The sequence below is a fragment of the Megascapheus bottae genome, chromosome 14 (assembly GCF_031878675.1).
Source record: "Megascapheus bottae isolate mThoBot1 chromosome 14, mThoBot2.hap1, whole genome shotgun sequence".
Lineage (NCBI taxonomy): Eukaryota > Metazoa > Chordata > Mammalia > Rodentia > Geomyidae > Megascapheus > Megascapheus bottae.
Window position 1 is genome coordinate 12,622,561 of NC_143522.1, and position 26,430 is coordinate 12,648,990.

Below are 26,430 nucleotides of genomic sequence, written 5' to 3' on the forward strand. Positions count from 1 at the left end.
CTCTTACCACTAGGCCAAACTCCTGGTGCAGTGCAATGAGTCTTGAAGGATGAAACCTTTTTTTTTTTTGTCAGTCTGGGGCTTGAACTCAGGGCCTGAGTACTGTTCTTAGGCTTTCTTCAAGACTAGAGCTCTGCCACTTGAGCCACAGCACCAATCTTAATCAAAGGACGAATAGGGGAAAAGACACTCAGGGAAGAGGAGATGGCAAATATGAGAAATGTCAAGAGGAATGCCAGACGTTAATATTGGATTCTTTGATTCAGGGCAAATCAGAGCTGTGTCCTCCCATGTGAAAAACAGTACTGCCTAGACTGCATCCTTACCTTGAGAAATCAGCAGGCAGCCACAACAGAAAGATCCTGAAGTCAGCAAGAGCTGACTTCTACAAGGGAAAATTTAGCTCGGAAGATACTTTTTCTGAATAATCAACTTAGAGAAAGACCATTAAAAAAGGGACTTAAGGGGCCGAGAGTTTGGCCTAGTGGTAGAGTGCTTGCGCCTAGCATCCACGAAGACCTGGGTTCAATTCCTTGGTACCCTACATACATAGCAAAAAGCCGGAAGTGGTGCTGAGGCTCAAGTGGTAGAGCTCTAGCCTTGAGAAAGCCCAAGGACAGTACTCAAGCCCTGAGCCCAATCCCAGGACTGGAAAAAAAAAAAAAAAGGGACTTAATAAGGCAGACTTGGTGGTGCACACACATGTTATCTTAGCTACTCCGGACGCTGAGATCTGAGGATCGCAGTTCAAAACCAGACCCTTACCTGCAATTAACCTCCAGAACACAGGAAGTGGTGCTGTGGCTCAAGGGGCAGAGTGGTAGCCTTGTGCTGAAGAGCTCAAGGACAGTGCCTAGGCCCAGAGTTCAAGCCCCATGACAAAAAAAAAAAAAAAAAAGACTAACAGAGAACACTAGCTAACACATGGCAAACATGTCTGAGAACTAATCAAATCTGAAAATAATGTGTGGTCAACAGTGTTCTACCACTCTTTTCTTCAGATCAGCTCACCCACTCTAGCACTTACTTTCCTACTCCCATATCCCACAAATGCAATTACAACTCTTAGGAGCACTTAAGAGGAAGCTCAGAAAACATCAACTAGTGGCTGGGAGCATGGCCTAGTGGTAGAGTGCTTACCTAGCATGCATGAAGCCCTCAATTTGATTTCTCAGTACCACATACTCAGAAAAAGCTGGAAGTGGTGCTGTGGCTCAAGTGGCAGAGCACTAGCCTTGAACAAGTGTCCAAGGACAGTACCCAGGCCCTGAATTCAAGCCCCAGGACTGGGGGGGCGGGGGGAGGCGGAAGATCAACTATAGGAAGGGTAGCATTTCATACTATAAACTAATCTGGTTTGATGCTTATAAATGAAGCTATAGACAATACACTACTTCTCCAAGGTAAATTCAGGTAAACATTAAGCATCCAGAATTGCTCATGAACTCAAATTTTAAGGAAAAAAGTAGAAATTACAGGCTGCTAAACATTGTTCAAGGTAAAATGAGAGCTGGGCACTGGTGGCTCGTGCCTGTAATTCTAGCTACTCAAGAGGCTGAGATCTGAAGATCATGGTTAGAAACCTGAAGGAAAGTCTGTGACACTCTTATCTGTAATCAATCACAGAAAAGGCCAGAAGTATCACTGTGGCTCATGTGGTAGAGCACTAGCCTTGAGTTAAAGGAGCCCAGGGATATCACCCTGGCCTAGAGTTCAAGACCCAGGATTGGTGGGGGAGGGGAGGAGTGAAACTAGTACAGAACAGCAGGGACTAAGCACTGGTTTCATCATACCCTTCCCTCAGGCAAGGGTGACCAGGTCACCAACCTAGGACAAACAACTTAACAGGCTTGACAGGATTCAGCCTACAGTTGCCCAACTACGTTATTCTCTAGAAGAACAAAATAATTTATTTTCTCCTGACATTAAACATGTCCTTCAAAAAACAGTTTTAGAGCCAAATGTCAGTGATTCACACCTGTAATTCTAGCTACTCAGGAGGCTGAGAGTTGAATTTTTTTTTTTTTTATTTTTTTTGCCAGTCCTGGGGACTAAACTCAGGGCCTAAGCACTGGCCTTGGGCTTTCTCAAAGCTAGAGTCTATCACCTGACCACAGCACCACTTCCAGCTTTTCTATGTATGTGTACCAAAGAATTGAACCCAGGTCTTTACGCATGCTAAGCAAGCACTCTACCACTAAGCCAAACTCCTAGTCCCTTGCTGAAGATTTTAATTGAAGATAGATCAGGCAGGAAATCTCCAATTAATCATCAAAAAAAGCTTGAAGTGGTGGAGTGCTAGCATTGAACACAAAACAGAGACAGCACCCAGATCCTGATCCTGACCTCAAGCCCTAGGATTGGCATGGCACACACACATGTGCACATGAACGCACACACATGTGCACATGAACGCACATGCATGCACACACAATTCTAATAAAGGTTTAGTAATGAAGTTCAGTGGTTGAGCTTAAAATCATGTACAAGCCCTGAGTTTGACCCTCAGAACTAAAAAACAAAATTAGTTTGGCTACATGGTAAACACCAGTTGCCTTCCCTATGTTATATAGAAGCAAGTTCTCAAAACTTTTTTTAAAACAATTAAAATTCTTACACTATGTAAAGTTATTTAAGTAAAGGCAATATTAAGCTATAAAAAAGCACATGGAGCTGGGAGTTTGGCCTAGTGGTAGAGTCTTGCCTAGCATGCATCAAGACCCGGGTTCAATTCCTGGGTACCACATACATAGAAAAAAAGCTGGAAGTGGTGCCGAGGCTCAAGTGGTAGAGCTCTAGCCTTGAGAAAGTCCAAGGACAGTGCGCAGGCCCCGAGCTCAAGCCCAGGACTGGCAAAAAAAGAAAGAACATCGAAGAATGGGAAGTAGTAAAAATTAGTTTCTAGAAGATTCTCAAGAAAAGCAAACAAAAGTCCATATCTTAAAAAGCAATGGAGCCCACCTATAATCCTAGCTACTCAGGAGGCTGAGATCTAAGGACTGCGGTTCAAAGCCAGCCTAGGCACTAAAGTCTGTGAGACTCTTATCTCCAATTAACCACTAGAAAAACAGAAGCAGTTCTGTAGCTCCAGGGGCAGGGTGGTAGCCTTGAGCTGAACAGCTTAAGAAACAGCACCCAGGCTGAGTTCAAGCCCCACGACACCCTCTGACCCCCCCGCACCCCCCAAAAAAAGAAATAGAAGAGGTGTTAATTGTATACGCAGAGTAGCTGATGTAAAGAACATGTGAATGCTCATATTGAAATTGTCACATATAGAAAAGAGATCACTAGGAAAATAAACCCACTTAGAACTGCATTTTCTTGGACCATGGTAAGAACTGACTAGAAGGTTCTTGACATCCTATTTCTCAAGCCTACCCAATTCTTTTACCAAAACATTCAAGTTATAATAACCCTCTTCATATAAAAGGAGCTTTAAGTAGCTTAGGTCAATAAAATCAATTAGGAGGAATGGAGGTCACCAGGAGGAAAAAACAGGTGTTTCAAGTGCCTGAAGTGAACAAATGAGACTTGCACAATAAAGCAAGTTTTCTGGAAGCCAAGATTTAAAAAAAAGACTATAAAAGAGAAACAAGCTGGGTTCCACATCATTTGTTTTCTGATGAAAGCTAACCAATTTATCTCAAAGACAATTTTCCTGGAACATGAACATTAATTTATTAGGAAAGTCATCATTTTTAACTAGTCTTACTAAAGATGCAAGTATAGCCCAATGTGATGAAAATGACAGCTGACCTCTGTGGTCTTGGCTCAGATCTACCATATGATGAGAATACCAATAGAGAGTCAGCCCACAAACATTGTACCAGTCCCTCTCAAATTCAGAAAGGTATTCAAAACAAGAAAGAGAAACAGGCACAAACTAAAGTAGCCCAAGGACAGATACGTAAAATGTAATGTATCTAGGATGGGATCCTGGAACAACAACAACAACAAAAACCATGGAAATCTGGACCAAGGATGAAGTCTAGCTGGGTATGGTGTACACCTATAATCTCAGTTACTCAGAAGTCCAAGGTAAGAGTATGTGGTACCGAGGAATTGAACTCTGGTCTTTGTGCATGCTAGGCAAGCACTGCACCACTAGGCCAAACTCCCAGCCCCAAGTATCAAAATTTTAAGGCCAACCTGGGCTACATAAAGAGACCAGCATGGGCTATACCATGAGAGCCCTTCAAAAGAGTCAAGTTCTAGTGTTGCACACCTCTAATTCTACTTAGTTACTTAGGAAACTGAGATTGGAGGATTACAGTTCAAAGCCAGCGTAGGCAGAAAAAGTCTGTGAGATTCTTACCTAAAATTAACCAGCAAAATGTAGAGAACAGAGCCCTGGGTTAAGTGGTGGAGCACCAGTCTTGAGTGAAAACAAACAAGGAACAACAGTACCCAGGCCCTGAGTTCAAGCCACAGTACAGACACATACAGACACACGCAATGTATGGACTTGGGTTAATAGCACTATATCCATATTGGCTGGATCACTGTGATAGATGTACTACGATTCACTATCTTTACAATCAAGGATATTGGGTGTTAGATATGTGAGAACCATATTTCCTTCACTATACTTCCATCAATTTCCAACTTCTAAAATTAGTTAAAAAAAAAAAAGTCAAGTCAAATACACATACATCTCCAGATTCTCAAATGTAATCCCAGAGCCAAATAAACAAGCACTTTCACAGTGTGTGTGTGTGTTGATACTGGGGTCTGAACACAGGGTATCAAGCTTTCTAGGCTGGCACAGGACAGATGAACCATGCCTCTAGCCTTGTTTTTGACCAGTCATTTTCTAGGTAGGTCTTCTTCCCTCCCTGTCACTTGCAGAGCTACCACCAACTACTTTAGGCTTCCCTTCATTACCGGGACCACAGGTACACACCAGTAGGTACAGCTTTCCTTTGTGGAGACAAAGGGGTCGAAACATTTCTGTCCAAGCTGGGGGGCATTAAAGTCTTCCCCATCTCGGTCTCCTGTGCAGCTAAGGATAGCTGTGCCAATGCACCCAGCTATAGGCTGAGGAGTTTTGTGAACTTTTCTGCCTGAGCTGGCCTCAAACCATAGTCCTCCCATTCTCAGCCTCTCAGGAAGCCATGGGGACCACATATTTTTTGAGGTATATGCAAATAGTTTATTGACAAGTCTACACTTACTTATGTAAGATGACATACAAACCACAGGTGAGGTGGCAAGTCTGTTTTCCTATTTGCACAACATTTTTATTCACTAAGGTCAGCTCTATATCCTAATAGTCCAAGAGTATTTCTCCCTCGATTGATTTAAAAAATGAAAAACAGAGCTGGGGACATGGCTCAAGTATAGCCTAGAATGCACAAGGCCCTAGATTCAATTCTTTGTACTAAGGAAAAAAAAAAAAAAAAGAAACAAAAGACCAAAATGTCTTTGCTGGGAAGAGCAGAGGTCAGTCATCTTGTAGCTTCGGTACAAGCAAGGATTTAATTCCTGCACTGTGTCTTCTTCAGTTTATGATTCATCTGTGATACAATATGGAGTATACAATTATTTTGAAACCACCAACCTGTAGTTCCTGAACAGAAGCTCTAATACAAAATAAAAAATGAACCAAATAGAAACACCTAGCCTTCTTCTTTTGAGAGACAGTACAATGTAAGTTCTTGAGTCTGATTCTGATCTGTTCAAATCACAGCTATGTACAGCCTTCCTTAGGTGCAGTTCATATAACAGGCACTCAGTTAAAAGTTACTATGATGATTGTTAGTGAAAACTAACAACTCTGTAAATATTTATTAAATAACTGTAGTTCTATCCTACCAGTACTAACAGATTAGCTAAAGTAAGCTGTGTTCACCAAACCAAATGATTATGGTTACTGCATGGGGGAGGTAGGGAAGGGGGAGATGAAGGAAAGAAAAAATGGGGGGGGGGAGAGGAGAAGGAGGAAGAGCAGGAGGAGGAGCAGAGAGGAGAGGCAAATCCTGAAGGAGGCAGAAGTAAGATTTAAAAGCTGAAGGGATATAAAATAGTTCACCATGGATATTTCCTTTTAGTTGATCAAGGAGTCTGTTTTTTTTCTTTCTTGATAGAAACATTGAAAACCAGAAATGGAAAATTTCCAGGCACTGGTAAGATAATGGATAGATGCTCTCTTCCTGCTCTATCAGCATTTGCTACATTAACTTAACATAGGCAATACATCACTCTTCACTGGGGAAGGTTGGGATGCAGAGAAGGAAAGAGAAAGGAAAGGGGAGGAAGGGAGGAAGGGAATGAGAATGTCCTAACAATACTATTGCGGGGGTGAAGCCAGATCAAACTGTTTTTTTTCATACTGATCCAAAGTTATTTACGGTAAAAACCTCCAGCATGACCCTTTTAGGCACAAACAAAGCCTTGTTCTTTCTTCACAACTAGTCTCTTGATTTCCCACATGTTATACTGAACAATGAGGTTGGGGGCACAGGATAAAGCAGATGACATCAACCTCCCTCATGTCCGAGGCTTGTTTGGAAGCCCAAATTCTGGTGTGAGGCCAATTGGCTCATTTCACAGAGGGCTCTACTGTCTATGCTGCTGGCTGCATAAAAATATGGGAACGATGGCTTTAAGACCCACCAGCAGCCAGTAACTCACAGCAAAAAACCCAAGGAAGGTTACTGTGCCCCTCTAAGTTACTTTATACATTATCCCACTTCCTAGAAACTAAAGTCTTCAGAAGTTATCATAAAGATGCAATGCCTTGAGTTCAAACCCCAGTAAAGCTAAATACATGGGGGATTGTGTCTCAAGAGGTACAGTGCCTACTTAGCCCCAAGTTCAAGCCCTAATAAGGGAAAAGAAGAGGATACAAACTATTGTACTTTTCTAGCTATCCTGACAATGGTCTTTTTCTTTATTTCAAAATAAATGCTCATTAAAAAGGTAAAATTTAGGGCTGGAAGTTTGGCCTAGTGGTAGAGTGCTTGCCTAGCACGCATGAAACCCTGGGTTTCATTCTCTGAAACCACATACACAGAGAAAGCCAGAAGTGGCACCGTGGCTCAAGTGGCAGAGTGCTAGCTTTGAGCAAAAAGTGTCCAAGGACAGTACCTAGGCCCTGAGTTCAAGCCCCAGAACTGCCCCCACCCCTGGAGAAGAAAAAGGTAAAATTACGGGGCCGGGAGTTTGGCCTAGTGGTTGAGTGCTTGCCTAGCATGCATGATGACCCAGGTTCGATTCCTCGGTACCACATACATAGAAAAAAGCCGGAAGTGGTGCTGAGGCTCAAGTGGTAGAGCTCTAGCCTTGAGAAAGTCCAAGGACAGTGCTCAGGCCCTGAGCTCAAGCCCAGGACTGGCAAAAAAAAAAAAAAAAAAAAAAAAAAAAAAGAAAAGAAAAAGGTAAAATTTAACCAGGCGCTGATGGTTCACACCTGTAATCCTACCTACTCAGGAGGTTGAGATCTGAGGATCTATGTTCAAAACCAGCCTAGGCAGGAAAGTCTGTAAGACTCTTATCGCCAATTAACCACCAGAAAACTGGAAGTGGCACTACAGCTCAACATGGTAGAGCAGTAGCCATGAGCTGGAAAGTTCAGGGACAGTGCCCAAGCCCAGAGTTCAAGCCTCACTACTGATACCTCCACCCCCCCCCCAAAAAAAAGGTAAAATTTTTGCCAAATTCAGTGGTAGATGCCTGTAATTCCAGTATTCAAGAGGCTGAAGCAAGAGGATTACAAATTCTAGGCTACCCTGAGCTGTTTAGTGATATCTTGTTTGTTAAATTTAAAAATTTTTTATGTTTCTTTATGGTTTGAAAACCCCCTGCTTTCCTCATCTCTAGTTACCGATAAGTTCAGTGCTCTCCTTCTGAACTTTTTTTCCTAAGTATACATGTTTTGAATACATGAGACCATTTTTTAAGTATACTATGACTTACTTAAAAAAAAAAAATTGCTTTTGTTAGGACCGGGAGTTTAGCCTAGTGGTTGAGTGCTTGCTTAGCATATACGAAGACCCAGGTTTGATTCCTTGGTACGACATACATAGAAAAGAGCCAGAAGTGGTGCTGTGGCTCAAGTGATAGAGCTCTAGCCTTGAGAAAGCCCAAGGACAGTGCTCAAGCCTGAGCTAAAGCCCAGGACTGGCTAAAATAAATAAATAAATAAATAATTGCTTTTGTTGAGGTGATGCAGAGAACAGTCAGGTACTGAGTATATTTCTTTCTGGATAGTGTAACCACTTCTCTTACTTTCTCCCCTATGACTTCCTTTTTTCCCGTATAATACATCCTATATTTAGTATGCCAGAATTAATAGATCTATTGCCACACACACACACACACACACACACACACACACACATCTTGTTTTCCTTTGGTAGTACTGGGGTTTGAACTCAGGGCCATGCACTGGCTAGATGCTACTACTTGAGTCATGCATCCAACCCTTTATTGCTTTTTGTTGTTGTTGTTGTGGGGTTTGAACTGGGCCTGGGTGCTGTCCCTGAACTCTTTGGCTCAAGGCTAGCATTCTCTCTACCACTTGAGCCAAAGTACCACTTCTGGTTTTCTAGTATTTAGCTGCAGATAAGTCTCATGGACTTGCATGCCTGGAATGGCTTTGAACAATGATCCTCAGATCTCAGTCTCCTGAATAGCTAGGATCACAAGCGTGAGTCACCAGTGCCTGGCCATTTTTTATTTTATTTTTTTGGCCAGTCCTGGGCTTGAGCTCAGGGCCTGAGCACTGTCCTTGGACTTTCTCAAGGCTAGAGCTCTACCACTTGAGCCTTAGTACCACTTCTGGCTCTACCGAGGAATTGAACCCAGGTCTTTGCGCATGCTAGGCAAGCACTCTACCACTAGGCCAAACTCCCGATACAGCTATGTGGAATTCTTTAAAACTGTTTATCTAACCATGTATAGACAATTAAATAGACCTAATAAACTTAAGAATGATTCTAGTTATTAAATGTGGAATAACTAGATTCAGTCATCTTCTCATAAGCTTAATGAATAAATTAATTCATTAGGCAATGTATAAGTCAAAGCTTAATGGGAAACTTTATAATGGAGCCTTCATGTTGTTTCCACCACGTAGGTAGGCAGATATATGAAGACCCCCTCAAAACTAACCCCCCAAAACTGGTTAATGTTTTTACTGCAAAAGGGATTTTGCAGGTTTGATTAAATTAAGGGTCTTAGAGATGGAGTAACCATAAGGGTACTTATAAAAGGGAGGCAAGAGAATCAGGTATTTTCTGAGAAAAAAAGGAGGGAGAGAAGGAGACAGAAAAAGGGGAGAAAGGGAGTTTGGCCTAGTGGCTAAGAGTGCCTGTCTAGCATGCATGAAGACCTGGGTTCAATTCCTGGGTATCATATATATAGAAAAAGCTGTGACTCAAGTAGTAGACCTCTAGCCTTAAGAAAGCACAAGGACAGTGCTCAGGCCCTGAGTTCACGCCCCAGAATGGGCAAAGAAAAGAAAAGAAAAAAAGAAAAAGGGGAGAAAGATTTAACAGTAGGTCACTGATTTTGAAGATGGAGGAAATCATTAGCCAAGAGCCAAGAATGCATATAATTACAGAAGCTAGACAAAGGAAGGACTACACAGCCCATGGGATACCTTCATTTTAGGACTCTGATCTCCAGACCTCTAAATGTCTATGAGACACTAAGTTTATGGTAATTCATTACTGTAGCATTAAGACCCTACCATACATCTGAACATGCCCATCAATTTTAGAAGCACAAAGAGGCATGCAAATAGAGTATGTTCCTATCCTGATACCACATTAAGTATTCTGACCAAAAGATAAAACTGAAGCCAGTGCGGTGGCTCCTAGCTACTTAGGAAGCTGAGATCTGAGGATCATGGTTCAAAGCCAGCCCAGGCACTAAAATCCTTGACATTCTTATCTTCAATTAACCACGAGACCAGAAAACCCGAAGTGGTGCTGTGGTTCAAGGAGTAGGGCAGTAGCCTTGGGCTAGAAGAGTCCAGAGATAATGTTGAGGCCCAGAGTTCAAGTTCTACAACCACAAAAAAAAAAAAAAAAGATAAAACTGAATCTAATTTTGTCTTTGTAATTTATAAGAAATGGTGGGAAGGCTAAATCGGTTAAATGATACATCCAAAAGAAAACAAGATAAATCCAAAATGTAGGGTGTCCTTCAAGGGCAATTGATTACAACAAACAACTGCAAGCATTAAAAGGAGGCCATAAGAATAATGGATTACTCTAGATGAAAGACACTTTAGAGATACTTACCACTATATATTAAGAGCTGGAAATATATGAAGATAAATAAGGAATACAAGCCAGGCCCAGAGTCCCAGCTACCAAGAGACCAAGGCAGAAGGGCCTTAATCCCAGAAGCTGGAAGCCAGCCTGATGAACACAGCCCTGACTTATCTCTTAAGAACAGACACCGACATTTCACACCAATAATCCTAATCCTAGGTACTTAGGAGGCTATAATCTGAGGTTCAAAGCCGGCCTCAGCAGCCTGTGAGACTGATATGTCCAATTTACCAAAAAGCAAGAAGTGGAACTGTGGTTCAAGTGACAGAGCACTAGCCTTGAGCAAAAGAGCAGAAGGACAGGACTGAGGCGCTGAGTTCATGCCCTAGGACACAAAAAGAAAAAACAAAATAATAAAACCCAAGGATTATACAATAATCTATGCTTGTCATCATCGAGCCTGATTAATGTTTTATGAACATCAAAATTTAGATTTCAAATTTCATTTGAAAAATCAGATATGAAAGGGCCCATGTGCTTGCATGACAAGTCTCCTTAAAAAATGAGTACTGGGCAGGGAGTTTGGTCTAGTGTTGGAGTGCTTGCCTAGCATGTGAAAACCTGGGTTTGATTCCTCAGTACCACATACATAGAAAAAAGTCTCAGCCGGTGCTGAGGCTCAAGTGGTAGAGCTCTAGCTTTGAGAAAGTTCAAGGACAGTGTTCAAGCCCTGAGCTCTAGCCCAGGACTGGGGGGGAGGAGGGAGTGAGTACTGCTGAGTGTTGATGGTACCCTGGCTGCAATCCTATCACTTGAAAAGCTAAAGCAGGAGGATGAAGAATTCCATGACAGTCTGGGCTATATAACAAATTTAAGACCAGCTTGTAGTACTACAGTAGAGCCATTTGTTGTTGTTTGTTTTAAAAGAACTGGAGGGCCAGCAAGTGTAGCCTAGTGGTAGAGTACTAGCATGCATGAAGCCCTGGACTCCAATCCTTGATACTGGACACATAGAAAAAAGCTAGAAGTGGTACTATGGCTCAAGTGGTAGAGCACTAGCCTTGAGAAAGCTCAGAGACAGTGCCCAAGCCCTGAGTTCAAGGCCCAGGACTGGCAAAAAAAAAAAAAAAAAAAAAAAAAAAAAGCATTCCAAATTAAGTCTTTACCACTCCCATTCATCATCACTGCTTATCAAGTCCAATTAGTTCTTCTTTGCTGTCAACTTTGTATTTGGGTCTAGGATCCCCAGTAGTCATTTAAACTGGTTTAGTAGAAAACAGACATAGGAGAGTAACGGAGTGACAGTGAAATGCCAGCCTGTAAAAGCACAAAAAATGCTCTTGAACATCCTTAAGGCTCTTCAACATCTTTAGATTCACATACTATTCCTGGTTCCAGGCAAAGAATTTACAGCAAATAATTTCAAAGGGGAGAAAGGATACAGTACCATGTCCCAATGAGGAGATTTCACTATGGTCCTAGTTTTACTGAGTGCTTACCAGAAATCAGGCAGTAACATGAATATGAAAGTAACTCCTGTCTTCTGGATACTAATACTCTAATGAAAAAAGATAAACTAGCACTATGAGAAGTAGTCGCCATCTAAGGGTCCAGTTTTGACTTAGTCAAGTCAAAGAAAGGTATGGAAAATAAGATCACTTTGTAAGGAATGGTGGACTTCAATTCTGCGAATTCTATATACAAGAATAAAAGAATAAAGTTACAGTATGGCTCCATCGACAATTCCATCTGTAACACCAGTTTATTCTACCTGAGCCTGTTTACACACTTGTCAAATCACCTACCTATCCCCGCCCCCCCCCTTTTTTGTGCCAGTCCAGAGGCTTAAACTGAGGGTCTGGGCACTGTCCCTGGGATTGTTTTGCTCAAGGCTGGCACTCTACCACGTGAGCCACAGTGCCACGTGGGAATTTTTCTGTGGTACTAAGGAATCGAACCCAGGGCTTCAGGCATTCTAGCCAAGTACTCTAACCACTAAGCCCCAGCCCCAGCCTTACCCATATCTACTTCCTAGGCTAGTGTACGAAAGAAAGCAGCACAGGAAGGGAGGGGGGCACACAACCCAATAAAAAAAAAAATGTTATCAATTCGCGGTAGGTTTTATTGTCTTCTGTTACCTCCCAGTAAAATACCCTTTGGCCTAACGTCAATTCCTCCGAATCCTCAACACGCAGGGTTCTTCTGGTTATCAGACCTATCGAGCAGTTAGGGTCCCGGCGACCACTCTCCGCGCAGGCGGCCCCGGGCGCGCAGGCGGCCCCGGGCTCGCTGGCCGCCACTTCCGCCGACGCCTCGCAGCCCGCCCGGGAGGTCCCGCCCCGCCATCCCCGCGAGGAGGGGGCGGTCCCCACTCCGCGCCCCCCTCCCCCCCCACCACGTCCCGGACTCCGCGCCTCTCCCTCCCACGCCGCGCCGCCCCGGCGGCCGCACCTTGAGGTGGGTGCGCAGGCCTCCGGCGCCCCCAGACTGGTCGGTGATCTCGTAGGCGCCCGTCACTAGCAGGTCCTTGTGAATCTCTTCGCGGAGACACTTGCGGGAATTAACGGGCAGATGGAAGGAGATGGCGAGGACCGAGCTAGGGCCGAGGAGCAAGAGAAACAGCCACGCCAACTGGCGAGGGCAAAGCCAGGCCAGCGGGTCGGACGAACCAGACATGGTGCCGGAGACGCGTTCTCCACCCGGGGCCGCGGCCACGCCGGAACCGGGAGCTCCCACGTGACTCACCTCTGACCTTCCGATGCCATCGGAGCCATTTTGGAGACTGGCTACCCGCGGAGCATGGACAGCAGCTGATGTCAGAGCGGGGAGAGGATGCGGCACCCTGTCCCGGCCAGGAGGCTTCGTGGTGAAAACAGGTGTACCTCGATTTGACCGCTCCAGCTTGGTTTCCGTGGCGGTTCAGAACGTCGGAGGCGGCCATGGCAAGTATGGGCAGACCCGGAAGCAGTTATCTTGGCCCCCGGAAGTTACCCCGGGGAGACTTTTAAGGCCCGAGATACCATAGCAACCAAGGCCCAATAGGGAACAGCCACAAGGTCCTTTGCTGGGCCCGCCCGCCCGCCCGCGGACGGGGCGCGGAAGAGCCAAGACACCGCGGCCGGGATAGTAAAGGACTGGAGAGGAAAAGTGTGGAGGAGAAAGTTTGTGATAGCTTAAGAGAAGAAGATACAGAGGTCACCAAATGAATGAATGCCAGGCGTCTGGTTCAGACCCCTGGGCCTTAGAGTTGGGGCTTTCTCCCCGGGCATCTCATTTATTTATGTTAATTTGTCACTGTTGCTATGAAGGTGATATACAGAGGGATTACAGTTACATAAATCAGGTAATGACACCTTGTGCCTTGCTGTCTCCCAGTTTTCCCCTCCCATCCCCACCCACAAGTCCTATACTTCAGTTTCCACAGTGTCTACTGAGTACCGCTGCTACATTTGTTCACCCTTTGTGGAATTTTATTCGTTTAACATTGAGTGTCTTCTATGCCAGGTTATATTTGAGGAAAATTTTAATTTTGTATTTAAGTTGAATAAAATACCATGTTTTGGCCCAGTCTGACAAATGGATATAAAATACAATTTACCACGTTACTACTGCCATGGGAGACAAGTGTGTTTCAAATGCACTCACTATTTGTGGCTTAAATAGGCTAATGTATAGCAAGCAGATTTGCATGGCAGTCCTGCATTCTTTCAGCCAAGATGAGTACACATGGTGTGCTGACATTCTATTATGTATGTATATTATACATGCTTATTTAGCGAATCATTATTGAGATGCTACTACCACAGATTAAAAGCTGAAGAATATATGAATAAAAGTAATATAAGCCAGGCTCATCAGTGCACATCAGTAGTCCCAGCTAATTGGAGAAGTAGAGGCAGAAGGATGTGTTGATCCCAAGAGTTGGAAGCCAGCCTGAGAAAAAGCCCAGTTCCTACCTCTTAAAAACAATGAAATAGGGCCGGGAGTTTGGCCTAGTGGTAGAGCGCTTGCCTAGCATGCACGAAGACCCGGGTTCAAGTGGTAGAGCTCTCGCCTTGAGAAAGTCCAAGGAGAGGGCTCAGGCCCTGAGCTCAAGCCCAGGACTGGCAAAAAACAAACAAACAAAAAAAGAAATAAACCCAAGGAGTACACAATAGTCTATGCTTAAAATTATCCAGTTTGATCAATCTGTTTTTGAGTATCAGCAGAAATACTCAGAAATATGATCTACCTGATTTTATAAACCTGAATGAATATGTGTGTGAACACATGGACATACTCTGTTAATTATCGGGGCTCCAACTCAAGGCCTCTTACTTAGCTTTTTGTGCAAGTCTGGCTCTCTATCAGTTGAGCCTCACCTTCACATCTGGCTTTTTGCTGGTTTATTGGGTCTAAGAATCTCTCAGTTTATCTATAGATGTTGATTTTGAAGCATGATCCTCTGATCTCAGCGTCCTGAGGAACTACTGTTACAGGAATGAGCCACCCAGAAGCCACTGGGCTGGCTGGTTTTTGTTTTTTTTTAAACTCTATTATGTCCATCTAGTTCCTGGAACTAAACTACAAACAAAACAAGAACAAATATAAAGGAGTTGTTAAACATTTTTAAATTTGACTAATGTCCTATAATAATTATTTTATGAGGTATCCACTTAGGAACATTTGGTTTGATTGTTTTATCCCTGATCTGAGATAAGATTGCTAGTTCTACTGAGTACACCCTGCTAATTTGCATTGGCCTTTTCCCTGCCAATGCTGAGGGAAACAGTACAGTTATTTAATTCATGGTTTACTCTGCAGAGTCCTGAGGCTCTACTGACTATTTGTAAGAGATTTGTGGTCCATGACATGCCAGTATGGGTATTTACATTTTTTTCCATCTTCATCTTATATTACAGAATGGTGGATATATTTTGAGATATTTTTACTTTTCCCCCCTCATTGAATCAGGGTCTTGCTATGTAGCTCAATCTAGTCTAGAAGTCTCAACCCTCCGGCTTCAGCTTCCTGAATCCTGGTATTACAGGTGTGCTGGGCTTTTTTTTCACATATTTTAGTGACTTGATATTTTCCAAAAAGTTGTGAAACAGTCTGGACATTTTACAGAAAGGAAGTTTAGAGGATATGAAAAGCCAAGGAACTTTCCTGGTATTAAAGAGTCATTTGTAACACTTATTAGAGACCAATTCAAAGAAACTATGGTGATATATATATATATATACATACATACATACATACATACATACAGCAATAATTGGTAGGGGAGAGAGATCAATCTCAATTTCAAATAACAAGGAAAAGTAGAAATTTACAGGCAAGAATTGATTGTGTTAGGTCAGTAGGCAGAAAATGACTTCAGGTAAATCAGAGGTGAGGGGATATTTGTACTAAAATGACAAAATGACTTGGAGAATTATTAAAACTGAACAATGGATGGATACAAAAGTCCAAAAGTTAGAACCTACCTTAAAAACAAGTTCAAAAAAAAATAATTAAAGGGCTGGGAATTTGGCCTAGTAGAGTGCTCACCTAGCATGCACGAAGCCCTGGGTTCGATTTTCTGGAACCACATACACAGGAAAAGCCGGAAGTAGTGCTGTGGCTCATGTGGCAGAGTGCTAGCTAGCCTTGAGCAAAAAGCATCCAAGGACAGTGCCCAGACCCTGAGTTCAAGCATGACTGAAAAAAACCAAAAAACAAAAACAAACAAAAAAACCCCAACAACTGAGCTAGGTAAGGGTGGCTCATACCTATTGTCCTAGCTACTCAGGAGGCTGAGATCTGAGGATCATCATTCAAAGCCAGCCAGAGCAGGAAAGCACATGAGAGCACCGTGAGACTCTTATCTCTAATTAACCACTAAAGAGCTGGAGGTGGAGCTCAAGTAGTAGCTCTAGCCTTGAACAAAAAAAAGCTCAAGGACAATACCCAGGCAACTGAGGTCAAGCCTCAGGACTCTCTCTCTCTCTCTCTCTCTCTCTCTCTCTCTCTCTCTCTCTCTCTCTCTCTCTCTCTCTCTCTCTCTCTCTCTCACTCACACACACACACCATTTGTAACAAGCTCCCTTGGTGATTCTGTGGATAGGGGCCTCTTCTGTCACCTTTAACCAGTCTAATCCTTCAGTGTTAGCGAAAGTCTCCCCAGCACCTACTTGTAAGCTCATAAGCCATCCGGATCCCTGACTCTTCCAATGTTCCTGCCTGTTCATGTCTTCTCCCACACTGTGTGTTTACCTAGCTAAGACAAGATGGATTCTGGGAAGATCCAAAAGATCCCTTTGGGAAGTGATTTGGCAATTTTGTAATGTATTATATCTCTGACCCAGAGAGTAAATCCAAGGACTTTTTTTTTTTTTATGGGCCCTGCAAATTTTGGAGCCTCCAATACCTAGTCCCAGAATATTTGTGCTGCTCTCCAGGCAATGCTGTTTAATCCCTTAACTTGAAGTGAATCTGTCCATATGAAACTTCTGGATGTGGCTCTCCATCTTTCACCTAGCCCAAAGCTCCAGTCAATATGGAGTTCCTAGCTGGGTTCTAGTTAAACAACTTACAGGCAGTTCATACTTCTAACTTCTTTCCCACTTCCAAATGAACAAATCCATGTCTTCCCAACTAAGTAAACCTTCTACCTGGTCCCTGTGACTACCCTTGCTTCCTTATTTCCCTTTCTTCACACAAGGCCAGTTCCTCAGGAAGTCTTATCAGTTTGGTGTGCTAAATAGATGCTAATCAGTTTCTCTCCCAGCAAAGGGTTTGTAGCCTATGATCTGCTAGGTCAGGTCAGATCTGACAAAGAACCTCCTGTCTTTGTATTGCCCAAGAGGTAAGATTATTATTATTTTTTAAGAGGCTTGTTTAAAAAAAAAAGAAAGAAAGAAAGAAAGAGGAAGAGCAGGAACCAGAGAAAACCGTGACAGAGAGCCATGAAATATTTACCATTTGACCCCTTATGGAAAAGGTCTCTTCTACACAAGAAAACAGTCTTCCAGGGTGTCAGTGGCTCAGGTTTGTAACCCTAGCTGCTCAGGAGGCTGAAATCAAAGCCAGCCGTAACCAGAAAATGTATGAGACTTTTTATCTCCAATTAACCAGCAAAAAGCCTGAAGTAGAGCTCTGATTCAAATGATAGAGCCCTAGCCTCAAGCAAAAAAGCTAAGTGAGGAGTTCTCTGGCTCTGAGTTGAAATTCTGGTGCTATCAAAAAGAAAAGCCTCTCTACACACCAGTGGCTGGCACCTGTAATCCTAGCTACTCAGGAGTCTGAGATCAAAGGATCTGATTCAAAGACAGCTTGGTTACAAAAATCAGTGAGACCCTTACCTCCAATAAACAACTCAGAAAAGCCAAAAGTGGCACTGTGGCTTAAGTGGTAGAGGCTCAGAGGCTCAGAAACACCTAGGTTCTGAGTTCAAGCCCCAGCACTTGCCAAAAAATGAAAATAAAACCAATCTAAAAGCCTGTGTGGTCTGGCTCCTGGCTACTTCACTAATCTCATCTTACCCAGTAAAGACTTCACATACTCCCTACTTGTTCACCTTCTTCAGCTATCTGGCCTTCTGAACAGTTTAAGGTCCTCTTGCACCCAAATCTTTACACTTACCCTCTCCCTGGACCTTTCTTCCTCAGATCTTGTCTTGTGGACTCTAGATCCTGCAGTCTGTCCATTAAGTAACCCTGTCCCTAGATTTATTTCTATCATATTATTTGCTTTTATTACCTGCATAACAGTTGTCACTATATTGTTTGCTTCATTTCTTGTTTATTTGCCTTATCCCACTGGAATTTAAGTGCCAAAAGAATAAGGGCTTTGTTTTGGGCCTACTATATTTGAGACCAGGTACAACATCCTAGACATAGTGGATGCTTAATGAAGATTTGGTGTATGATTGAATGAGCTACTACAATATAGAACCTGGTAAGGAGGGAGGGAGAGAGCGAGGGAGAGAGAGAAAGAGAATGGGGGTGGGAACCAGTCCTGAGTTTGAACTCAGGCCCTGGGGGCTGTCCTTGAGCTTTTGTGCTCAGGGTAACACCCTACCATTTGAGCCATAGCTCCCTTCTCACCTTTTTTGATGGTTAGTTGAGAGTTTCATAGGTATTTCTGCCCAGGTTGGCTTTGAACTGAAATCTCAGATCTCAGCCTTCTGAATAGCTAGAATTACAGGAATAAGCCATCCTGTGCTGGGCTGAACATAGAGTATTGCTCAATAAATACTAGTTCCTCTATCTAGCAGTATTTTAATCACCATTTTTAATATGGAGAAGCTGAAGTCCAAAGCTGCTAACTTATTTACCTCAAACCATATAATGAGTCAATAATAGAGTTGAAAATAGACCTCAGATTGAGAAAGATAGGGTAAAAAAATGGAAAGGGTGACATTGATCAAGATAAATTATACTCATAATCTGACTTGTTGAATTGAAACCCCTTGGTAAAACTACTTAAATAAATGAAAACAGACATGAGAAATTTTTACTGTAGACCAGTCTTCAGACACAATTGCCATTACATCTGATAAAACATAGTATTTATTATTTGATGCTCTATTAAAAAGTTTTAGATTTCTGAGTAATCTTTCTCTAGCCACATTTATACTCAAAGTACATTTGTGGTTTTTACATAGATTTTAAATAAGTGTTCCAGAACAGATACGGAGATGTTAGTAGTTAATACCAAAACTTACAGCATCTGCTAGGATCCTCTCACTTTATGTTGTTTGGGAAAAATAGAACAGAACAAAATAAGATTTATCTTCCTATCCAGATTCCTATGATACTATACCTTTACCTTCTCAGTGGGAAATATGAATTCTTTCACATCCTATGGCAATTAGCTCCCTTGTGTATGCTCCAGCCTGTAAGTTCTGAATCACCAGGATCAAAGTCCCTTTTTTTTTTTTTGGTTTCTTTCTTTTTTTTTTTTTTTGCCAGTCCTGGGCTTGGGCTCAGGGCCTGAGCACTGTCCTTGGACTTTCTCAAGGCTTAGCACTCTACCACTTGAGCCTCAGCACCACTTCTGGCTTTTTTCTATGTATGTGGTACCGAGGAATCGAATCCGGGTCTTCGTGCATGCTAGGCAAGCACTCTACCACTAGGCCAAACTCCCGGCCCTCAAAGTCCTTTTAAAGATGCATGTGAACTGAAAGAAGTGTGTATTTAACAAGAGCAAAAAAAAAAATCAGTACCACATATATAGAAAAATAGCTGGGAATGGTGCTATGGATCCAGTAGTGCAGCTCTAGCCTTGAGAAAGCCAAAGGGCAGTGCTCAGGCCTCGAGTTCATGGCCTAGGACTGGCAAAAAAAAAAAAGTGAATATAGCAATTGTCTTCACTTGATCATTATACATTGAATATATATTTCAAAATACTATATTTCACAAATATGTATCCATTTTTAATGCGAAAAACTCTAGAGATGATACAAGCAAAAATGCATCCCCAAAGCACAAGTGTCAGAAAACCATCACATGAGTCATCACTAGGACTCCCATGCTTTAGAAATAAACCAAAGTTGAAAGGACAAGTTCTAGAAGGGGGGCACTTCCTCTTCCCCACATGCTGCATTTCCTCATGAAGAATATCGGCCATGGAGCCTAGTACGGAGAGGTGAACATGAGATCAGGAATAAGATAAAAAGAAATCTACTGGACCAGCAGGATTAAAAGAACTGAGGGACAAAAAGTGGAATTCTAAGGGAAGAGGATGTAGGGCCAGAGATATAGTAAGAGAGGGACTTTAGAGATCCCTGATTTGCCTTATGCCATAGCCATTTGTGCCATGAAGAAGGGAGAAAAGGACTTAGAAAGAAATGGGGATATGACTCAGGACCCTGTGAAGTGGTTCCAGAGGGAATGTGGGATCCAAATGTCTCGCATCAACATTAGCTACACTCTGCTCCTAGGCACCATGCTGCCTGAAGCTCTCTCTCTGCAGGGAGGGCTCAGCTGACTTCCAAGAGTTCTGGGACTTAAAAAAATGTAGTTACTAGGCCAGGCGCTGGTGGCTCATGCCTGTAATCCTAGCTACTCAGGAGACTGAGATCTGAGGATTGTGGTTTGAAGCCAGCCCAGGAAAGAAAAAGATCCCATCAGACTCTTACCTCCAGTTAACCACTCAAAAACCCTGTGGCTCCAAGTGGTAGAGTACTAGCTTTGAGCAAAAGGGTTCGGGACAGTGTCCAGGCCCTGAGTTCAAGCCCCATGCCAAAAAAACAAAACAAAAGTATAGTTATCTGGAGTGGAGAACTACCTAATACAGGCATTTGCTCCTGGTTCTGAAATAGGCACGCTCTCTGTCTCTGTTTCTGTCTCTCTGTGTCTGTCTCTGTCTCTATCTGTGTGTGTGTGTGTGTGTGTGTGTGTGTGTGTGTACACACGCGTGCATGGGGCTTAGGCTCAGAGTCTGAGTGCTGTCCTTGAGTTTTCTTTGCTCGTCTAGTTCTCAAAAGCACTTGAGCAACAGTTCCACTCTGGTTTTTTGGTGGTTAATTGGAAATAGAGATGTTCTTGTCCAGGCTGGCTTTGAACCTCAACCCTAAGGTCTCAGACTTCTGAATAGCTAAGATTTCAGGTGTGAACCATCAGTGCTAGTCCTGAGACTGTTTTATTTTTTCTCTTACAAAGTGGTCAGTATCTCAAGTCTAGCACCACCCCTAGCTTGAAATCTGCTAAAAACTATTCTCTTTCCACAAGAAGTCCATGTTGAAGAGAGGGAGTACACAGATGGAGAAAGGTCCAGGCAGTTTGGTGATGTGTGGAGGACTATTATTCCTTTATTACCCAATAGAACTGCATATCAGAGCCACCCATACAGCTGTGAAAACAAGCTACCAATGAGCTAGGCAGGGGTGACTCGTATTTCCAATTAATCACCAAGTAAAAAGACCCCCAAACTATCAATGGCCAACATAGAAGTGTGAAAACAGTATCTAGGCATGGTACTAGGGAACGGCATATTTTGGTGTTTCCCTAGCTTTGCTGTACAGTGGAATCATCTAGGGCTCTAAAAAACAAAAGCAAAACAAAAAACAACCCAGCGGTTCATGCCTGTGATCCTAGCTACTCAGGAGACTGAAATCTAAGTATTGTGGTTCAAAGTCAGCTGTGAAGGCAAGTCTGTCAGACTTTTATCTCCAATTAATTACAGAAAAAAAACTGCAAGTAGAGTTGTAACTCAAGTGGTAGAGTGCTAGCTTTGAGCAAGAGTTCAGGGATAGCACCTAGGCCCTGAGTTCAAGCCCTAGGACCAGAAAAATGACAACAGCAACAAAACCAACAACTTATATCTGGCCACCACATCCAGACTTCCTGATGTAATTAGTATGGTATGCCACCTGAGCATCAGGGCATCCCTCGACCCAGTGGGCATCTAGGTATGAAAACAAAGGCATCCTTCTTTTTAGCACCTAACCTCTCAGGTAGCATTTTCTCAATAAATATTATGTCCCCTGTTTGACTTGCATCTTCCATCCTCCTGCTGAAGTACTGTCACCTTTTCACCTAGAAAACAACACAAAATGTGTCCTCTGGGAATGACATGCCTGCAATACTAGCTTGAGGACAAGGTCATTCCTCTGGAGGCCACATGCTCCCAGCTCAAGGGTTGGTGGAGAGGGACGAATGGGAAGCGGGGCTCCAGAGCAGGAGGAAGTGCCCTCCACGGGCACAGGGGAGAGCTGGACCTTTTCCTCCTCCCTTGCAGAAAGTCACTGAGGCACATGGACAAAGGAAGTATTAATAACTTTGCAAAAAACACACTTCTCCAACATTTGGTGTTTCATAAACCACAACCAGTTTTGTCAGTTCCACAGATGGCCAACTTCTGCATTTTGAATGACAGCTTCTGACTTATGTCCTGAAAGCAGAAGACCCATCTATGAGGAAGGAACCACTGGAGTCTCTAAACCAGAGGTCAAGAGCCACTGCCCACATATTGGTCAGGGATGAGACCACCAAGCAAAGTCATTAGAGGAAACCAGTTCTTTCTTGGGGGAGGGGGGAATTAACAATACAGTATTATCCTAACAAGGTCTTAATGGCATGGACTCTCCAAGGACACATATATGATCTACACAGGAAGTTAGGGAATGCCACGCTAACCAGACTCTGGAATACCTGATACCTTTATAAAATGTGAAGCCAGAGACTAAGCATAGCACCTTTCCTTGAACTAAGGGCCTGGGCACTGTCCCCGAACTTTTGTGCTCAAGGCAAGGCCAGTGCTCTACCACTTGAGCTACAGCTCCAATTCCAGCTTTTTGGGTGCTTAATTACAGGTAAGAGTCTCATAGGATGGCTTTGAATCACTATCCTCAGATCTCAACCTCCTGAATAGCTAGGGTTTTAGGCGTGAGCCACTGGCTCCTGGCTCCTTGACTTCTTATGAGCCTATATCCACTAATAGTTGTGTTTTGTCATCTCACTTTAAGATCTGGATATACTCCTGGGAGGAAGGGATCTAAGAAGATAGTGAGCAAAGAAGCCATCTGCAACCTGTTCTATTAACAACTTACCTTTGCTGTGTGCATACATGTGCCAGATTTTGCTTTAAGCCTTTTTTCTAATACTGGGGATTGAACCTAGTGCCTGGGCATTGTCCTTAAGCTTCTTTTGCTCAAGGCTAGTGCTCTACAACCTGAGCCACAATTCCACTTCTGGCTCTTTTTGGTAATTTATTAAAGATAAGAGTCTCATTCATGTACTGTTCCTGCTCTGAAGCACAATCCTCAGATCTCAGCTTTCTGAAGAACTAGGATTACAGGTGTAAGCCACCAGTACCCTGCTGTTCTAAGCCTTTTCTATGCTTTATTTAATTCATTTCTCACTATAGACTGAAGAAGTATGCATTCTAATCACCCTCATGTATACAGGGAAACAAGCACAGGAAATTAGACTGAAGTTACACAGTCAGTGGGCATCAGAGCTTGGATTTCAGGCATTCAAGATAGATTTCAGGCATTCAGACCTCTTGACCATATACTCAATTCTTGCCTGTCATCAGCTTTATTAAAACTAAGATATCTAAGGATCTAGCAGGAATTGGTTTTGTAGCTCCCAGCATGGTATGGGATATTAATATTTCATGCACATTGGAATTTCCTAGAGAGACAGTTAGAGCAAGACTGGTTTGTTGATACAGTACTGTTACTGCTAGCTAGGGCAGAAAGAACAGAAATTAATAAATTTTTTGTCTAAGATAGGGACTTAGTAACGGATGCCTTTGCTCCTTGGCTGATGCTTTACCACCTGAACCATTCCTCCAGCCCCCAGAAATTAATATTTTTAGCCAACTCTTTAGGTAATTCTGATGCAAGTGGTCCAGAGGGAGAAGACAAAAACATGAGCAAGACAGGAGTATGCTTTGTGCATCACCTTTATAATAATTTTTTAAAAAGACCATAGTTACCAGAGGCCTGGCATAGGTCTTCTACTTGTTCCTTTAAGCCCTACATCTGCCCTCCGACCTTCCTCCCCCATCCCTCCTCTGCACCCTATCTAAAGGCTTTCCCTCTCACAGCCTCTCTGGCTGGCCTCCTCTCATAAGCCTCAGGCAACCCTCTCCTTCACAATCTCAATAGCTACTTCTGGTGTGGGGGGGTGGGGAGAGAATCACATGCTCCCAGCCTCCCCTCCACATCCAAGGTCTCTTGGCTGCCCCTAATTCTCAGCCTCTGTCAGGGAAGGTTGTCTCATGTTGGCTGGCATAGCTGCCTCCATCCTACTGGCCCCGGGCATAGGGCACACAGGCCTTATCACTGAGTAAACACTTCCTCTTCCCCAGGACCAGTTCTCACCCAATCCATAATCAAGGTAAACTTCCTTTGACAATTTACTGAGCAAACATTTACTATGCAAATGCCTTGTATAGGGAACTCAGTCTCCACCCAGGAGAGTGGAAGTCTGGTAGGGATGAAGCAAACAGTTGGACACTTAACATATTCTGATGCTTTCTGGCCTGGCACAGTACACCTACTTTTGAATCCCATTTCTGCCCCCTCCCCACTGCCTTATGTTGTAGTAGGTTGTTTTCCTTTTCTGGTCTTGAGTTTGCTTCACTGTGGGAGGAGAAGAATGCTGACTAGAAGTGTTATAGAATTAACAAAGATATGTTGCACAAGGGGTGTGGATAGAGACGAGCTCAAGGAACCAAAAGTTTACTGCCTTTCAGGTACACTAAGTAGTCCCTGCCTACTATAATAAGGTCAGATGATCAGGAAGACAAGACTATAGTGTTATTATTATTAGCATCATTATTATTACATTTATTATTGTTAGTAGTAGAAGTAGTATTGTTTGTATGCCAGTAGTAGAGCCTGAAATCAGGGTCCGAGGCACTGTCCCTTAGCTTTTTCACTCAAGACTAGTGCTCTACCACTTGAGCCACAGCTTAAATTTTGGCTTTTTGATGGTTAATTGGAGATAAGAAATTGTCTTGACTGGCTTAGAACCATGATCCTTAGATCTCATCCTACTGAGTAGCTAGGATCATAGGCATGGGCCCTCAGCACCTGGCCAAGACTATCTTAAAAACTAATATCTATTGGATATGGTAGGAACCACATGAGAAGTATAAAACATAGCTTCTTATCCACCAGGGGTGAGTGAGTGGTGGCTGTGATTTGCCATAACCATCTGCAACAACAGAGCACTTTAGGATAAGTCTCTTTCTTTGGTAAATGCTAATTGGGTGGGTTCAACCTATCAAGAAAAGATCACTGCAGGCCTGAAGTAGTTGGGACACACTCCATGTTGAGGAATCAGTACACAAACCACAAGCATAGTATCCAAAACAATGTGTCGAGGCACAGACAATAAAAAAAGTTCCTTCCACCAGGCTCAGTGTTCACACCTGTAATCATAGCTACTCAGGAGGCTGAGATCTGAGGATACTGGTTCAAAGCCAGCCCAGGCACTAAAGATTATGAGACTCTTATCTCCAATTATGAATCAGTAGAAAATGGGAAGTGGGGCTGAGGCTCTAGGGGTAGAGTGGTAGCCTTGAGCTGAAGAGCTCAGGGACAGTACCTAGTTCAAGCCCCATGATCCACATAAACACAAAAAGTTCCTTCTTTCACCTCTCCAGCAAATCAAAATAGTAAAAGGCAACCTTTAAATGGAAATGTTTAGTTTTCTTGTTTAGTTTTGTTTTGTAGGTCATGGGGCTTGAACTTTGGGCCTGGGCGCTGTCCCTGAGCTCTTTAGCTCAAGGCTATCAGCTCTACCACTTGAGCCACAAAGCCATATCTGGTTTTCTGGTCGTTAATTGGGGATGAGCTTCTCATGGACTTTCCTGTCCAGGCTGGCTTTGAACCACGGTCTTCAGATCTCAGCCTCCTAAGTAGCTAGGATTACAGGTGTGAGCCACTGGTGTTAGGCCATGTTTAGTTCTTTCTTAACCCACTGGCCTCAGTTTGTAGGAAGCGTGGAAGGGAAGAGCAGAAGAGCTATAAGGGCCTAGGTGATGGTGGAGGCACTGAGTGGAGTAGGAAAGGGGGATTATTAAGTGTTAGACAAGGAATGTCAGAAATGGGAAAGCTGGGCCCCCAGTTTTCCTGGGCTTAATGGGGTCACAGGAGAAACGGGGCAATGAAGATTCTCCCTCTGTTGAAGGAACATTTTAGAGAGGAGTACCAAAAGGGCATGCAGTCCAGCTCTGGGTCAAGCATGAGTTTTGATATGAGGTCAACCTTGGTTCTCACTGGGCCCTCAGCACTGACTGGCTGGGTGTCTCTGATTACTTCCTTTACTTTTTTTGAGCCTCAGTTCCTTAATTTCTAAATCAGAATCTTCAAAGGCATCTGTTTTACAGAGCTTGTATGGAGTATAAATTACATAATGCAGAGACTGCCAGAACGTAGGTGAACAAATTCCCTCCCTTCGTCTCATACTTCTAGGAATGCCTTAGAAAATTAGAACTCACTATATTTAGCATCTGGCTCCCTCCCTGCCAACCTATGGTTAAATTAGAATGAATTTATTTATGCTACAATCCCTAAAGTTCTAAAATTCTCTGGTAAAACAAGTGGACTAGGTAGGTGAAGACAGAACCAGTTCATGTTTCATTCACAGCTATTGCAAGGCTACCCCACTTCCAGCAACGTGTGTCAGTGGCTCTGGGTACAACAGCCTGTTAGATGAGATAGCAAGGAGAAGGGGAAGGTCAGAATCCCTGCGCCCTGAGGTGGGAGTGTGGCTTACTGGTA

General features: G+C 43.2%; 1 protein-coding gene across 1 annotated transcript in view; it reads right to left on the reverse strand.

Moving 5' to 3' along the window:
• Tmed10 (transmembrane p24 trafficking protein 10) overlaps positions 1 to 12,946 on the reverse strand; it is a 30,764-nt gene extending 17,818 nt beyond the window's left edge. Inside the window, exon 1 of the mRNA XM_090344504.1 lies at positions 12,675 to 12,946. Within this exon, the coding sequence (XP_090200630.1) occupies positions 12,675 to 12,899 (225 nt within the window). The 5' untranslated portion in view covers positions 12,900 to 12,946. The remainder of the gene's footprint in view (positions 1 to 12,674) is intronic.
• Positions 12,947 to 26,430: the final 13,484 nt, after the last annotated feature.